The following is a 17,709-nucleotide window of genomic DNA, read 5'->3' as shown; positions in this document are numbered from 1 at the left end:
AAAATGACCCAAAGATGGAAAGAACAGACTCTCCACAGCTAATAATAGAGGAAAGGCTACATCAAAAAATGGTAGGAAGGGTGAAGACTCAATTGGTAGCCAAACTGACCTGTGAGACTGTCTACTAGAGGGAGTAACATTACAGGCACAGAGAAGGGAGAAGAGCAGAACTTACATGAGGCACCCCAAAAATGGTGGACCAGCTTTGGGAAATGAATCCCTGTAACATTTGCCTTTCTAAAAATTCATGAAGTTAAATGTCTCTGATTTTCAATCAGTAGAGCTTAACACCTGGAACTTTTAAAAATTAGCAGCTCAGATCTGAGAGACTTAGAGGGTGATAGGAAACTGAGTTCTTATCCTTTTTTTTTTTAAGTTATATTTATTTATTTATTTATTTTTATTTCTTTTCAGAGTAACAGTATTCATTGTTTTTGCACCACACCCAATGCTCCATGCAATCCGTGCCCTTCCAAATACCCACCACCTTGAGTTCTTATCCTTAAAGAGAAAGCACAATAAACAGCCCTACTGAGATATAGCATAGAAACAGCAGTTTTAAAAACACCTGGGGTATATGAGAAGATTTATTTACTAATCTCAAAATGTGTGCTGGAAGGGCAGGGATCCTTAGAAGACTTCTCTAGAAATGAAAGAACTGGCGGGTACCATTTCTCTCCCTGTCCCCTAGCCTAGATACATGGACACCTGTGAAAATCATCCTGAACACCTTCCACCTAGCCTGCTAACAACTCATCCTGCCTCCACACTCTCCTACGAACATACCCCATTCAATTCACCCTTGGCAGGAGGCCATCAAAAGCAGTGGCATTGTGCAAACAGACCCCACAGTGGCCAGCAACACTTCAAAGTGACTCATGCTCTTATCTGGGGAGGGGGAAGATAAACTACACCTAACAGTCCAACTGCAACCCCAGAAGTGGGCTGGGGCAGACTTCTGGTCTGACTTCAGGCCTTGCCCACCAACAAAACCTTCTCGGGACAAAAGAGGGAGTGTATCCTGCAGTTTGGTGTGACTACAACCTCCATACTCTTTTCCAGAGTGGCTCTGCCAGCGTGCATTCCCATCAACAGTGTAGGAGGATTCCCCTTTGTCTTCATCCTTGCCAACATCTCTTGTTTCCTGTGTTGTTAATTTTAGCCATTCTGACTGGTGTGAGGTGGTATCTTGTTGTGATTTTGATTTGTATTTCCTTGAAGCCAAGTGATATTGGGAACTTTTTCATGTGTCTGTTGGCCAGATGGATGTCTTCTTTGCAGAAATGTCTGTTCATGTCCTCTGCCCATTTCTTGATTGGATTATTTGTTCTTTGGGTGTTGAGTTTGATAAGTTCTTTCTAAATATTGGATACTAGCCCTTTATCTGATATGTCATTTGCAAATATCTTCTCCCATTCTGTCAGTTGTCTTTTGGTTTTGTTGACTGTTTCCTCTGCTGTGCAAAGCTTTTTGTCTTGATGAAGTCCCAATAGTTCAATTTTGCCCTTGCTTCCCTTGCCTTTGGTGATGTTTCTAGGAAGAAGTTGCTGTGGCTGAGGTCAAAGAGGTTGCTGCCTGTGTTCCCCTCAAGGATTTTGTTGGATTCCTGTCTCACATTGAGGTCTTTCACCCATTTGGAGTCTATTTCTGTGTGTGGTGTAAGGAAATGGCCCAGTTTCATTCTTCTGCATGTAGCTGTCCAGTTTTCCCAACATAATTTGTTGAAGATACTGTCTTTTTTCCATTGGACATTCTTTCCTGCTTTGTCAAAGATTAGTTGACCATAGAGTTGAGGGTCCATTTCTGGGCTCTATATTCTGTTCCATTGGTTTATGTGTCTGTTTTTGTGCAAGTACTATACTGTCTTGATGATGACAGCTTTGTAATAGAGCTTGAAGTCTGGAATTGTGATGCCAGCAACTTGGGTTTCTTTTTCAACATTCCTCTGGCTATTCGTGTTCTTTTCTAGTTCCATATAAACTTTAGGATTATTTGTTCAATTTCTTTGGAAAAAGTTGATGGTGTTTGGATAGGGATTGAATTAAACATGTAGATTGCTTTAGGTAGCATAGACATTTCATAATGTTTGTTCTTCTAATCCATGAGCATGGAATGTTTTTCCATTTCTTTGTGTCTTCCTTAGTTTCTTTCATGAGTACTTTATAGTTTTCTGAGTATAGATTCTTTGCCTCTTTGGTTATGTTTATTCCTAAGTATCTTATGGTTTTGGGTGCAAATGTAAATGGGATCGACTCCTTAATTTCTCTTTCTTCTATCTTGCTGTTGGTGTATAAAAATGTAACTGATTTCTGTGCATTGATTTTATATCCTGACACTTTGCTGAATTCCTGTATGAGTTCTAGCAGTTTTGGAGTGGAGTCTTGGGTTTTCCACATAAAGTATCATATCATCTGCAAAGAATGAGAGTTTGACTTCTTTGGCAATTTGGATGCCTTTTATTTCTTTTTGTTGGTCTGACTGCTGAGGCTAGGACTTCTAGTACTGTGTTGAACAACAGTGGTGATAGTGGACATCACTGCCATGTTCCTGGCCTTAGGGGAAAAGCTCTCAGTTTTTCCCTAATAAGAATGATATTTGCTGTGCGTTTCTCATAGATGGCTTTGATATTGAGGTATGTATCCTCTATACCTACACTTTGAAGAGCTTTGATCAAGAAAGGATGCTATACTTTCTCAAATGCTTTTTCAGCATCTATTGAGAGTATCATATGGTTCTTGTTCTTTCTTTTATTAATGTTTTGTATCACACTGACTTGCGGATGTTGAACCAAACTTGCAGCCCAGGAATAAATTCCTCCTGGTCAAGGTGAAGTATCCTTTTAAGGCTTTGTCTTGTTACCCTTTTTTGCCTTGAATTCTATTTTGTCTGATCCAAGTATGGCTAATCTCACTTTCTGTTGATTTCTACTTGCATTTCTTTTGGTTTCTTCTCCCATTCTTTTGTGGGTCTTTAGAGCTGAAATGAGTCTCCTACAGGCAGCATATAGTTGGCTCTTGTTTTTTAATCCATCTAGTCACTTTGTACCTTTTAATTACAGAATTGAATTCATTCAAATTTAGAGTGATTATTGATATGTAAGGATTTATTACTGTCATCTTACCATAGGCCTTCTCGTTGTTTTGTATTTATATATTTTTTTCCTTTTCTTTCTGTCTACCTCTAAAGTTGGTGTTTTCCATCACAATATACTCAGTCTTTTTTTGTGTTTCATGAATCTACTGTAGATTTTTGCTTTGTGGTTTCTTTCTGGCTTATATAAAATATATATAAAACAGTCCATTTTATGCTAATAGCAACTAATCTTTGTCTATAAAGCCTCCACACTTTTACTCCTCTTTTTATATTTTTGATGTTACAATTACCTCTTTTTATGCTGTAAATTCACTAACAAATTATAGTAGCTATAGTTATTTTTAATGTTCTTTTCCTTTATCTTTTATACAATAGTTAAGGTGTTAATACATCATCCACCAACCTATTATATAGTTTTTCTGTTCTGAATTCATTTTTCACCTCTACCAGAGCTTGGTGTACTTTCATATGTTTTTGAGTCCTCAATTGGCATTTTTTTTTTCCAGCTTCAAGACTTCTTTTCAGCATTTCTTGCAAGACAGGTATGGTAGCGATGTACTCCTTTGGTTTTTGTTTGGGAAAGCCTTAATTTCTCCTTCATACCTGGCAGATAACTGCCAGATAAAGTATTCTTAGTGGATAATTTTTATCTTTCAGTGCTTTAAATGTCATTCCTTGCTCTCCTGGCATGTAGTTTTTTTTTGTTGTTGTTAAGAGAGAGACAGCACGAGAGCAACTACAAGTAGGGAGAGTGGGAGAGGGAGAAGCAGGCCTCCCAATGAGCAGGGAGCCCAATGTGGGGCTCAATCCCAGGACCCTGGGATCACGACCCAAGCCAAAGGCAGATGCCCAACAACTGAGCCACCCAGGTGCCCCGGCCTGTAGAATTTTTGTGAAAAATCTGCTATATAATCTGCTCTATAATCTGTTTATAGACTAATGTGGATTCCTTTGTAGGTTGCTTTTCTTCCCCTGGCTTCCTTTAATTTTATTACTGATTTTTGACAGTTTCTTTATAATGTACCTTGGAGGAGATTTGTTTTTTTGTTTGTTTTGCATTGAGATAACAGGGTGTTCTATTAGCTTTGTGCACTTGTATGTCCAAGGCCTTCCCCTGATTTACGAAGTTCTCAGCTATTATTTCTTTAAAGAAACTCTCTGACCCCCTCTCCCTCTCTTCTCCTTCTGGTATACCAATTATTCTTATATTTGCTATTATGATTGAATCTGATACCTCTCATAGGGTTTCTTCACTTTTTAAAAGTCCAAGTTCTCTATCCTCTTCTAACTGAATTATTTCTATATTCCTTTCCTCCCAGTCATTTATTTTTGCTTTTATCTGACTTGTTCTGTCACCTAACCTATGCTCTCTATTGCATTCTTCATGTCATTCACTGAATTCTTCAGCTCCAGAATTTCTATTTGGTTCTTTTTTTAATAATTTTAATCTTTCTGGTAAAGAACCACTTCTGTTCATTAATTTTATTCCCAAGTTCATTGAATTGCCTTTCTGAGTTTTTGTGAATTCTCTATCAGTTAAATCTGCATTTAACTCTCTGTATTTAAATCTCTATATTGAATTCTCTATCAGTTAAATCATGATATTCTGTGCCTTAGAGTTTGATTGTTGGAGAATTATTTTCTTTTTGTGATACCATATTTGCTTGATTTTCCATAATATTTGATGGTATGCACCTCTGATTTTGCATTTGAAGTATAGACACCTTTCTTTGTTATGAATTCATTTACTTTTCTTATAACTCAACAGGTCACATGCCCAATAATTTTTATTACTGGCCAGACATGTAGAAGTTCTAGATCAAGAAATAATAAACTATAGCCTGTAGGCCACATCTGGCCAGATACAGGTTTTGTTTCTTTTAAAATCATCTCTGAGCTAAAAATGATTTTTTAATATTTTAAGTGTTTTTATTTGTAAGTATTTATATAATATAAAGTATATAACAGTCTCAATTTTGCCTCTTGGGCCCCAAAACCTTAATTATTTACTATCTAGCTTTTTAAGAGCAAGTTTCTTGATCTCTGCTCTCAGTTATGTTCTTATCTACAAGAAAGTGTTCCTTGTACTGCTATTAGATAAAAAAAAAAAAGGAGATGACCACTTCAATTTGGTCATGGATTAAGCTGGGCTGATGTTGGGGACAGTTTGTATAAGACATGGTCCATCTCTGTTTTTTTCTTGTTTCTTGGCCTTGACTGAGAACATGGTGGGTCCTTATCTCCTCAGTCCTAAAAGACAGCAAGAGGCTCATTTCTGTCCTTTGGAAGGTTTTAATGTTAGCTCCATAGCTTATTGCTCATCAAATCTTCAATATATTGCATTATTAGAGATAAAAAATGATTTTACATAAAAAGGTCAATTTGACAATAAACTAGAAAAATCCTAAAAGGTTTGCATGTAATAACACAGCTTCAAAATATGTAAAGGAAAAACTGACAGAACTAAGAAGTTAAATTCATAATCATACGTGGGAATTTTACTACTTAGTAACTAGTAGGTAAAATAGTTGAATAGAACATAGAAGATTCAAACAGCACAATTAAACAACATTGATTAATGACATCCATAGAACATTATATCCAGCAATTGCAGAACACACTTGAAACACTCACCAAAATATGCCAGGACATAAAGCAAATCTCAACATATAACAAAGAACTGACATAACATAGAGAATATCCTCTAACTACAGTGGAATTAAATTAGGTATCAGTGACAGAGGGATAACTAGAAAATCCCCACATGCTTTGAGAGTAAGCAACACATCACTAGAAAAATGCACAAGTCAAAAATGAATAGCAACTGGAATACGTCTTGATAATGAAAATATTACATGTCAAAACTTATGGGATACAGCTAAGCAGTGTTCATAGAGAAAATTACAGCTCTAATGCCTATATTGGGTAAGAAGAAAAGCTGAAAATCAGTAATTTAGGTTTCTTTCTTAAAATGTTGGGAAAAGAGAAAATTAGGCCAAAGAACACATAAGAAAGGAAACAAAGATAAAAGAAGAATGAAATAGGAGGCAAATGTATAATAGAGAAAAATAATTTAAAAAACATAATTTCTATTTTTTTGGAAAAGATTAATAAATTTCTTGCCACACTGTTAAAGAGAAAAGCACTAACTATTGAATTATTCATGAAAAAGTATATTATTACAGACCTTATACATATAACAAGTTAATAGAAGGGTATTATAAACAATTTTATTGCACTAAATTTCAACATTAGACAAAATGGATAAATTTCTTGAAAAACACAATTAAAAACCAGCTATCAAAAGGATACAAGAAGAAACAGAAAATCTAAATAGTCCTATATCTATTAAATACATTAAATCTACAGTTAGAAGTCTTCCCACAAAGAAAATTTGAGGTGTAACCAACCTCACTAAGTTCTTCCAAATATGTATGTAAGAAATAATAATGTTACATAAACAGTTTAAGAGAAGAGAAACAGAGGGGAAAATTATCCAAATCAGAGGTCATCATAGCAACGACACCAAACCCTGAAAGAAATATTACAAAAGAGAAATATTGTAGTAGAATATGTTTCATGAACTTATACACAGATATTAGCAAGTTAAATTTGGCAATTAAAGAATAAAAAAGTATCATGACCAAGTGAGTTTTTTCCCCCAAGTTGTAACAATGTTAACAACAACAACAAAATCATCAATGAAATTCACCACATTTAATAAAGAAAAACTCACATTTTAGTAGACTTAGAAAAATGATTTGATAAAATTTAATTATATTTCATGATGACTCTCAGCAATCTAGGGATATAAGGAAACTGCTTTAACCTGACAAAAGGTATGAACATGGCAAGATTGGGGGGAAAATGAGTAGGCAGAGCACAGAGGCTTTTTAGAACAGTGAAAATACTTCATTTAATATTATAAGGATAGATATATGTCTTTATACATTTGTCCAAACCCACAGGATGTAAAACACCAAGTGCGAAGTAAACTCTGGACTTCAGGTGATTATGTGTTAATGTAAATTTATCCTTGATTTTAAAAAAATGTACCATTCCAATTTTGTCTTCAGTGATAGAATTGTAACAGCATCCTTCACTTAATGAGCAAGACACTTAATAATTCAAACATACTTAGAGAGAAATCAAACGAAACTTCTCCATCCTGGATTAGCTTCTCGCCACCTCACCTGCCACAGCTTTGCAAACACCGTGGCTTGGACCCTTGGGGAGGAGAGGGGTGGTTTGACGACTAGATAGGGGTTGGCCTGCTTATGGGTAGGGGTGACTTCTCTAAGGCTATGCCCCGGCTGACATTCTGTGACCTAAATCAGTCTTGACAGCTCTCTGCTGTTATCTTCAGCTGGCAGACATCTTTTGAGAGACCATATATGGCAGTGGTCTAGAGAAGCTGGCATACTACCTGATTTTGTCAATAAAGTTTAATTGGAACACAGCCAAAAAAAAAAAAAGTGCCATTCTAGTGAATGATGTTGATAATGGGGAAGCTATGCATGTGTGAAGATAGGAGGCATATGGGAAATCCTAGATCTTCTCCATTTTGTGGTAAACCTAAAACTGCTTTTAAAAAAATAGTCTTAAAAAAATCAAGGAGAAAAGAAAATCCCAATAGAAAAGTGAGCTATGTATAGAAATTAGAAATCTGATTCCAAAAGTTATAGGGAACCAATTCTGAAGAATAAAGTTGAAACTTTACGTTGGTGTATTAAAGTGAATAAAAGAGTAAGACATCAAGCAGCCAACCAGGAAAGGATATTTAATTTGCAGCATAGCTATTGGATAAAGGACTCATATCCAAAATAGGTAAATGACCTCTACAAATCACTAAAAAAAGAAACAAACAAAACAAGAACATGGATTTAAATGGGAATTGACAAAAACATCAAATAGCCTTATGGCCATAACCATATGAAAAGGTGCTGAGCATTACTAGTTGCCATGAAATTTCAAATTAAAATCATGAGATACTACTATGTACCAACCAGAGTGGCTAAAATTTGCAAAGACCTAACAAGTTTCAGTGAGTATTTGGAATTAACTGAAGTTCTAAGATTGCTGGTTGGAGTGTAAACTGGTACAACCCAGTTTTGAAAACTGAAAGTATCTGAAGATCAACAAATGCCTATCTTATGGCCTACTAAGTCCACCCCTCCATAAGTTCCCTTCTGATATATGCATATATGTTAACCAAATCACATGTAAAAAATGTTCACAATACTATTTGTCAAAGCCCAAACCTGGAAATAAGCCACATGTCTATCACCCGTAGAATGGATAGATAAATAATGACACATACCTATTTTCAGGAGCCTAGAAGACCTGTAGACTCACAAAATAGTTCATCTGTTGGCCCACTGACCTCTGCATTTCCACAAGTAAACCAATAAAACCTCTGCATTTCCATTTGCCTTTTTTTTGGACTCAAGCTTGACAGAGGCATTGATTCCTATTAAAGAGCATTTATCTAGCACATTTATCCTTAAGAGTGCTCATGAAGTTTCATACTCATGAGGTGCATTTTATGATATGAGGGAGGACTGAAGGATTGGTGGTGGTGGGGTCTGTGTGTTGCGGGGAGAAGAAGAGAAAGTTGGAGAGTATCTGGGAGTAGAAATGCAAAACACACCACACACACCACACACACACACACACACACACACACACACAACAACAACAACAACAACCACATTTGCAAGATGGAGATCAGTATCAAAGAGAAACTCCAGTGCTCGCTTCAACAGCACATATACTAAAAGAGAAACCCCACCAGCTTCATAATTTTGCTACAGGTATACATTCTAGGAATACTATATGGCAATGAAAATAAAGTTTACTATGTGTAGAAGAATCTTATGAATATGATATTTAGTGAAAGAAGCCAGTTATAAAACAGTATGTATTGTACAATTTCACTCACATGGAGATAAAAAAGGGGAAAAATTAATCTATGGTGTTAGAAATCAGTAGCATGATTAGTGAGGATGTTAGGACTTGGAGAGAAAACAAAGAGCCTTCTTTGAGTCAAAGAATCTTCTTTGATAGATAAGGATTCTTAGATATCCTATTTCTTGATTGACCATCCAGAAAGGCAAACATTTTCTTTAAGGAGTCAGACAGTAAATATTATAGGCTTGGTAGACCAGTCTCTGCCAAAACTATTCAACTATATTATTGTGTAAAACCAGCAATAGATAATATATAAATAATTGGTTATTGCTGTGAACCAATAAAACCTTATTTATAAAAACAGACAATGAACTCAACTTGACCTGAGCACTGTAGTTTGCAAAATTCTCACCTACATAGATTGGTAAATATGTGAAAATTTATTGATCTGTACACTTATTTATATACTTTCTGCACTATCATACTTCAACGATTACATTACAAATATAAATAACAAAGCAGGGAACTCATTAAGAAAATAAAATGAGAAGAATGAAAGGAAACAGGGTTCACTAGTCTGCTTGTGATGTTTCTGAGATTTGTTTCTTGCTGCAGATACTGCAGTATTTGGAGCACTACTAATTCTAACCACATAAAAGCTTCTTTTCAAGCACTCAATATACCAACATTATTGTTCATTTCCTTCTTTATGGGAGAAAAGTCTATTAAGAGACCTCAAAATTGTTAGTTCTCTTAATGAATTCCCTTTATTAAGTTTTATTATTAATGCCTACATTGATTTTTTTCCTCTAAGTTATATTATCCTGCCATTCTATAATTGAAACTCCAAAAACATCAGCAGATACTTAAGATATAAGCAATCTAAGAACATTAAGCATCACTTCTACTTCTCCTTTAATTTTCAGATTTTCCCAGAAAGAACTGCTTCTTTCAGAAGTAATGCATCTTGCTCATCCCTACCCCACTTTTACCCCAATGTTAAAGAGCTTAAACATAATTGGAAAAAAAAACCAAAACAACAACTCATATACACTCAATATATTTGCTAAGCAAATTTGTTAGCTTTTCTCCCCTGGGAGATAAGAACAGGAAAATAATAACGATAATACAAATAACATGTACCAAGTGTATCCTATGAGCCCAGTCCTTGTTCTAAACGCTTTCCATTGATTAAATCATTTAATCCACACAAGGACCTTATGAAGTGGTTACTCTCATTATTTTCCCCACTTTAGAGGTGAAAAATTGAGACAGAGATTAACTGTCCAAGTTTCATAGTTAATAAGTGATAGGGCTAGGATTTGAACCCAGGTAATCTGGTTCCATAGCCCATGCTCTTGAATACATGCTTGGGTACATGTACAACATACAAGATAACTTGGGTTTGATTAATAGACAAATTTAAGTCCTTAAATATAAGTGGAACATAGCTTAAGCATTTCCAGCTTCCTGCCATCCTCCCCAAGAGAAATGGCTGCTCCCCTGATCCCCTCTACTGATGCATCCTACAGCATCTGGGGCACTTTATATCTCTGGCTTTACCCCACTAGCCCATGTACTCTTTGAAAGCCGGGACTGTGCCTTATTCCTTCTTGTAGCTCTTGTGGCAAGCATAGTATCTGCCTGGACATAACATGGCTCAATACAAGTCTGCTAAATGAGGGAATCAATCATGCCATGGTAACTCCCTTTTCTTTGGTTCACCAAGTTTTCCAAATCATTTTTGTTTCCTGGTGATTAATTACAAGGGAAAGGGCACAATGTCATGAAGAGTTCAAAGTGCCTAGGCTTTTGATACCATCTCTATGGACTGAGCTTCTTAAAGCAAGAAACTCCCCTCCTCTGCATTCAGCTGGAGAATTCCCCCACATGGCTGGCCTCAATGATAGAGGATGCCTGTCCAGCTGAATACAGCTTGAGTTCTAGAATTGGCATTTAGAATTAATAGGATAAAATAGGATATTTGCATACTCATTTCTAAGTATTCATCGAAGAGTCCATAGGCATTCATGGGCTGAAGGTTGTAGTCCTTTTCCCACTGTGGGAAACTTATTTTTCTTTCGGATCCACGTTCTTGTCGTACTTTTCTTCTGGTCCACCAATTCTGAATTAACCTGCACAACAAGATCAATTCCTTTAAAAAAATATATGACTGTTCATAAGACTTAAGCAATAAGACAGACTTCAAATACAGAACCATAGTTTAAAAACATTTAGGATCAGCTGCCAAGGAAATAAAACCTTGGATTAGGAAGATTGTATCAATGACTGTACTTCATGCATTTGCACTTGCAAATGAACAGAATGACTTTTTAACTATTCATGAAATTATCTCATGTTCGGTGTTGCCTCAGGGTAGGATGGAGGACAACATCTATAAACTTTTCTTCTAGCACCAAGGCAACACCCAGACCTCAGAGTAGAGGAAGGTTTGGCTTAGCTGATTTAATTTAGGACGCATGGGCAATCTTAATCATGTAAGTGCTGACCTACATATTCTGAGGGCCTGGAGGCTCTACAGACCCATTAGATGCTTCCCCTCTTAGCACACGGAAGCTTGCACAACCACAACTGGACTTGCTTGCTTTTAGCTTGAGCTCAACAAAGACTCTGATTCCCAGTAAAATACATCTCACACTGATGAGATTAGCACATTAATCCTTAGTAATGTTCAGGAGAGCATCTTATGAAATGGAACAGGGTTGAGAAAGTGGGGGCAAGGGCCAGGTCTGTGTACTATAGGGGACAAGGAAAAATGGAGGGGTATCCAAGAGTACACACGCCAGGAAAACCCCAAAACAAATGGCAAAATAAAGGAAATAATGGGATGGGTATCAAAAACAAACGACCTACTTTGCAGTTTTGCTCTCTGTCCATACTACTAGAAGATAAAATATAGTTCCATTGATGTGTGACATTTTGATAAACTATGTTTTATACTTTAAAGTAGCATATAATGCTGCTAATTTTTAAATTTTATGCACTTTAAAAAGTTTTACAGACAAAATCAAGCACTTGGAATAAATTTTCTAAAAATCTAAGAATAGAAAATTACTGGCATAGGTTCTGACTAAGAGCCAAGAAGTGACTTTTTTGAAGTGATCCAAGTTCTAGCTAATTGTTCTGGCTGAGTGGTCCTCCTTGAAACCTGGAGTTCTCTATGGAGACACCAAGCTGACATGGAAATCAGTAGGTATGGAATTAAAGCAGAAATAGGAGTTGTTGATTTACGTTCCCTTAAAACTTAGCTGACCAGAGCTGAGCAAACATAGCAGAATTCAAGGATATCCTTACAAAAGTGATGCAAGTTTTTGTCTATTGTTATCAACATCTACTATTACCACCAGGTGATCCTATTTTTACTTGTCAAGATATATTGACTTAGAAATATTCCAGTTTCTTTTCTGCATCCCTAAACTTTTCTCTTTTCTATAAGTTCCTTTTCTATACAGTTTGAATTTAAGGTAGTTTGAAAAAATTACCATTCCTGATTTACCATGGGGGTGGGGGAGTAGAGCTCTAGTTAATGGGTCGTAACTGGTGAGAGCCTTGAAATGCTACAGCATGAGGGTCAGAAGCATTATTTAAAGGAGCTGCAAGCAAGTGTTCAATGTTTAGGGCCCCACAGAGACTTTTTAAAGAATATTCATGAACTGAGCATGAACACTTAGCTCCAGGTATAAGCACGGCTGAGTCTGCACTGCTTATCTTACTTGCCACACCTAGAAAAGCCAATAATGAGCAATGCTCCCACTCAACTGTAGAAATCTAAGGTACTTACGGGTAGCCAAGTTCCATGAAATTATTCCATGTCTGCTTTAGCACCATTATAATACCCATTTGCATACAGAGATCAATAAGGCATCCACTAGGATGGCACTGCGAGGTAAGCAAACACAGAAATTCCAGAATCAATGGCAGGGAAGAAAGAGTGTTTGGTTTCTAATCTGCACAAAGTTGCCCTATATATAATAAATATAATAAATATATTATATTTAATATAAGACTGTAGGAAATAAGGAGTGATGGAAGAATACAGACCTCTTCTAGTCTCCATCTGTTTATCAGTCTCAAGTAGGCACCTGGGTGTCCTGTAAATCTTCAACACACAGAAAAACAAACCATTAGCACCCTATAGGTCTAATGTGATTATTGTGTTCAGATTAGCCCATCTCCAATGAAAATTACTGGTATGCTCAGGTCTGAGAGAATTAGGAAACTCTCCAGAGCTGCCATGACTGCAACTTCTAGAATTTTCCAGGGAATATTTCCCTTCTGGACTGTCTGGCTGCTGACCACAGAGGCCAGCTCTTGCTGCTCTGTGTGACTTTGAACATTTTCTGCTAAATATCAATCACTCTGGCCTATATAACAAACAGCATGTTGGATTGAAACAGATTCTGATCTTTTTGAATAGAAACTTAAATTGAAAAAAATAACGAGCTTTACTGTTTGACTAGAATTCCACACTGAAGTAGCTCGATACTGAGAAGTGCTATACCCATCCCACCCAAATCCAACACTCACCTGTCTCTGGTTTTTCTCTCTTCAGAGACTATTTCCTGGCACAAAAGAGTTCATAGGACGTGACTACTTAAGACAGGAACCTTTGCAAATCCTCATAACTGCTGGATTCAGAAGTTGTCCACTCTCCTCTGGCATCCTATGTCACCCCCTCTCCTGTTTGGATGTCCTTCCCTCTTCTATGAAGGTGGGCATCCAGGACACGCTACAGACCACCCTCTCCACCCTCTCCACCACCTCTTAGGTCAACTGCTCATAAAGGTGTGAGATCTGGAGGCCTGACTCAGGTGCGGATGGAGCCCACAAGTTTTAAATCCATCCTTCACTTGTGCCAATGTTTTTCCTCTATGTACCTTAGCAAGAAAAGGCACATAGGTAACTTTTGAGTGTAGTGACCATTCCCTAGGAAGGGAACAGGAAAGGAAAGGAGGAGTCTAATCTCTTTCTACTCTTTGTATAAATTACTCTAAAGGAGGTGCTTCTCTGTCACCCTGGTCAGTGACCTCTGAGTGCTCTATCCCTGGCCTGCAGAAGTGTGGAGAGATCAGGTCCTTACCTTCCAAGGAAGAACGCGATGTAAAATGTGGAACTGTTCAGATTGACAAACTGAAAAAGAAACATTTTCAGGGTGAAGCTGTTCTCCCACTCGGACTCTGTGCGAGGCTGTTCTGTGGACAAAAAGGGAGTAGAGTTTGAGGTTGCCTTTGACCCCTTCTTAACTCCCTCTGCCCTACTCCCTATACACACAGGATAGGAGCAGAGGTGTCCTGAGAAGGCTTCAGGAGACCCCAGTTTTCCTATAGATGGTGGGTGATGGAATAGAACACCCATGAGATCCTCAAGCTTGCAGACCAGCCCCAACCAGGGTGTGGTGGGAAGGAGCTACTGACCTATCTGAGGGGATGGAATATCCAGTTTGTTCTGCTGTGACAGGGTGCAGAGAGCCTAGAGTAGAGAAAGCTAGGGCTGAAGGAGCCTCATTCCCTTTTGCTCTTAGTTTCTGTCTGTGGGGTAGGGTGTGGAGTCAGGTCCCCTCCCATCTCCTAATTAATTCCTTGGTCTTCAATTCTATTGTGGTGAAATGCCAGGTGCTGCTGCACTAGAGGGAGTCAGACCCCCTCCCCTCTCAGAATGCTGTGAGTATCTGACTTCTTTGCCTGTCACCCTCATGCATCATTTTTCTTTCTCATGGACAAATACCAAGGAGATGACCTCATTTAAGAGCTTTTACTGAATATCACCATTTACATCTTACAGTATTCTGACCTCAGTCAGGTGCCAATTCTCATCTCCTTATATTTGACTTCTGTAAAGCAAGTGCTCTTTGGACACTGTGATATGAATCAAAATGTGAATCAGACTTCCAACTTGACATCTCATGTCAAATGCACCTATCCTTCCCTAGGAGCTGCATCCTCATCCCAAGTAATGTCAGCGAGAATATGTTTAATTCCATTGTACTTTCTATGTTTCCATATTCCCTGCTTCTAATTGCTCTTTGCCATTTCACCCCATCAATTCCTTTTCCACTAATTCCTCAAAATGCTTGCTGAGAGCATATCTGAGAAGGGGGAGGAGAATCATATTTAACAAGGCTGTACTGCTGTTGAGGAAAGAGAAGACAAAGGATTTTAAAAGGGTTTTTATCTTTACTTCACTTCTGCTCCTGAACTATTGGTTACATAGGAAGGTCTCCCAGGTTGTTAGCCAGCTGGGTGGGTGCCCAGGTGTCCCAACCACAGAAGGGCCAGGGCTGTATCTCCCTGGCGTCTTTGCCAGCCTGGATCAAGGGGCCACTGGACACAATCTGCCAATGTACTTACCTCTTTAGTGGATATAAACTTCTTTCTATGTTTCTGGGCAAAGGATGGTAATGATGGAGGATTTTAATGACATTAAAGGAGATATACCAGGTATCTAGCTCTGTATCTGGCACATAGGAAGGCTCAATAAATGTCATCTTGTATTATAATGATTATAAATAAAAGCACTTTTTTGATCCCCCCCCTGACAAGCTACATATGGGAATGTGCTAAAATAGGTTTATATGTGGGAGTATGTAATTTTCTCAAATTGCATAGAGTAAAATGACCAATGTCTCATTAATAAAATTGGGACAATTTCTTTATCTTGAAAACATGGAAAATGTACAGTGTATAGTTAGTTACCAGATTGGTCTGTTTTATGGGTTCAGAGAAATGTTACCTTTAGGGGTGACTTATCCAGATGATTGTTATTTCTATAAATATAAGTAATGATTAGGCCACCTACATTTGTGGTGGAAGGCCCCCAGTCTTCAAAGCAACTCATCTTGCTGTGGTTTAGATACACCACAAAAGCCTGACACATTTTTAAATAAAAATTGTAAGCAAAACAAATGAACACTTTTTTTCAATGATTCTGGGCACTTTACTACTTTTATGATGCTATATTTTTTTGTGCATTAAGAGAAAACCTGTTTCAAATTACATTAGCCCATGATAGATAATGTTTATGACAGGTTTTAAAGCTTTAAGTAGAAATGACTCCCCTTCACTTACTTGTGGAGCATAAGGAATAACATGGAGGATATTAGGAGAAGGAAAGGAGAAGTAAAGTGGGGTAAATTGGTCAGGGAGATGAAGCATGAGAGACTGTGGACTATGAGAAACAAACTAAGGGTTTTGGAGGGGAGGGGGATGGGAGGATGGGACGATCCTGGTGGTAGGTATTAAGGAAGGCCACATATTGCATGGAGCACTGGGCATGGAGCATAAACAATGAACCTTGGAACACAGAAAAAAATAAAGATGTTTAAAAAAAAGAAATGACTCCCCAATTACTAGACATATTTAAAATGCCCTGTTGAAGGCAAAGAGCGAATTACTGTATGCAATTCAAAACAAAAAGAATATTTCTCTTCAGCATTGTTTTGGAAATCAGTCTTTGAAAAGATACTTCCCAAACTGCAATATTGTGCTATGAAATAAAAAGGTCTCACTTACCTAAATTTGTCAGAAGAAGTGCAACTTTCTCATAGAGCTGTAAAACAAATTTCATATATTTAATAAAAAAGCTGTGGATGCTATAAAATCCATAGTTATAAAGGAAATAGGTAATCAAGTCATGAGTGAAAATAATTTCATTAACCACACATTATTCAACAATGAACACGCTGTAAACAAACAGCTGTGTCCTTTCATGGCAAGAAAGAAATGCACAAGGTCCCATTTTACTATTTTTAAAATCTCACTTCCTATGTTGGAGTAAATAATTGGCAACAAGGCCAGCTGCCACTAATTACTAGCTTGCTATGTGATACAGGGCAAATCACAACATTCCTGGACCTTAGCATCTCTAAGACTGATTCTGATGGTAAGATTCTGTAATCTCATTATTTATGGACTTGCTGTATTTTCTAGATTAGAGCATTCATAAATACTGAGGTGATGAAAACTTACTAGGAGCCCTAAGCTTTTGGTATTCTGCTTTTCCATGAGTACATTGGATGCATCCTTAACTCGCCCAGCCATCTGGAAAATGGAGGGTCCTGAGAGGGAAGGGAAAGTGTGTGTGTGTGTGTGTGTGTGTGTGCACGCGCGCACATGCACGCATACCCATGTATGCATATGTATATAGAAGTGCAGAGGCCATAGTTCAGCGCAAACCCAGATCTAGGAGATTCCCCAGAGAGGGATAAATCGAGAAAAAGAACAGGTATCTTCTCTAAAATGAGAGACCGTAAAATGGAAAGGAAAACGAGTCAAAAGGATTGGAACAACATGAAAATTAAGATCATATTTAAAGTAGTGAAAATGCCCTGGTTAAAGTTCCCCAGGTTGGAATTATGACTTTACCAGTCAGCAAGCTGTAGAGCTTGGGCACATCACCTCATCTCTTCTTCAGACCACTGTTTTTCTTTTCTGTGACTGAGAATGGGTACTGGACCATTGCTCTTGCGGTCCTTCCAAACTTCTGAATTTTCTTATCCAAGACTTCTGCTAACTACAGAATTAAGTAAAATACTGATTGTATGACTCTAAACTTTGAACAATGACTATGATTAGCTATAATAATATAACTAACATGGCCATATCACATTTTGTGTGCAGAAGCCGCAGACTCTTAAGAGTCCAGAGTTAAAAGAGATTGGTGTAATTTTCAATAAGAAATCCAGTGGTA

The 17,709-nt window shown here is 37.5% G+C and overlaps 1 protein-coding gene across 6 annotated transcripts in view; it reads right to left on the bottom strand.

Moving 5' to 3' along the window:
* The window catches only part of ANO4 (anoctamin 4), a 450,000-nt gene that overhangs the window by 26,233 nt on the left and 406,058 nt on the right, over window positions 1–17,709 (bottom strand). For all 6 annotated transcript variants that reach the window (XM_032844283.1, XM_032844285.1, XM_032844284.1 and 3 more), the window contains 5 exons: window positions 16,533–16,569; window positions 14,105–14,216; window positions 13,066–13,123; window positions 12,806–12,903; window positions 10,996–11,138 (listed from right to left, as the gene is read on the bottom strand). In XM_032844283.1, the coding sequence (XP_032700174.1) occupies window positions 10,996–11,138; window positions 12,806–12,903; window positions 13,066–13,123; window positions 14,105–14,216; window positions 16,533–16,569 (448 nt within the window). The remainder of the gene's footprint in view (window positions 1–10,995; window positions 11,139–12,805; window positions 12,904–13,065; window positions 13,124–14,104; window positions 14,217–16,532; window positions 16,570–17,709) is intronic.

Source organism: Lontra canadensis, unplaced genomic scaffold (assembly GCF_010015895.1).
Source record: "Lontra canadensis isolate GAN:19392208 unplaced genomic scaffold, GSC_riverotter_1.0 scaffold150, whole genome shotgun sequence".
In the NCBI taxonomy this organism is placed as follows: domain Eukaryota; kingdom Metazoa; phylum Chordata; class Mammalia; order Carnivora; family Mustelidae; genus Lontra; species Lontra canadensis.
Note: the sequence above shows the minus strand (reverse complement) of the source record. Positions and strands in the feature narration are given on the sequence as shown.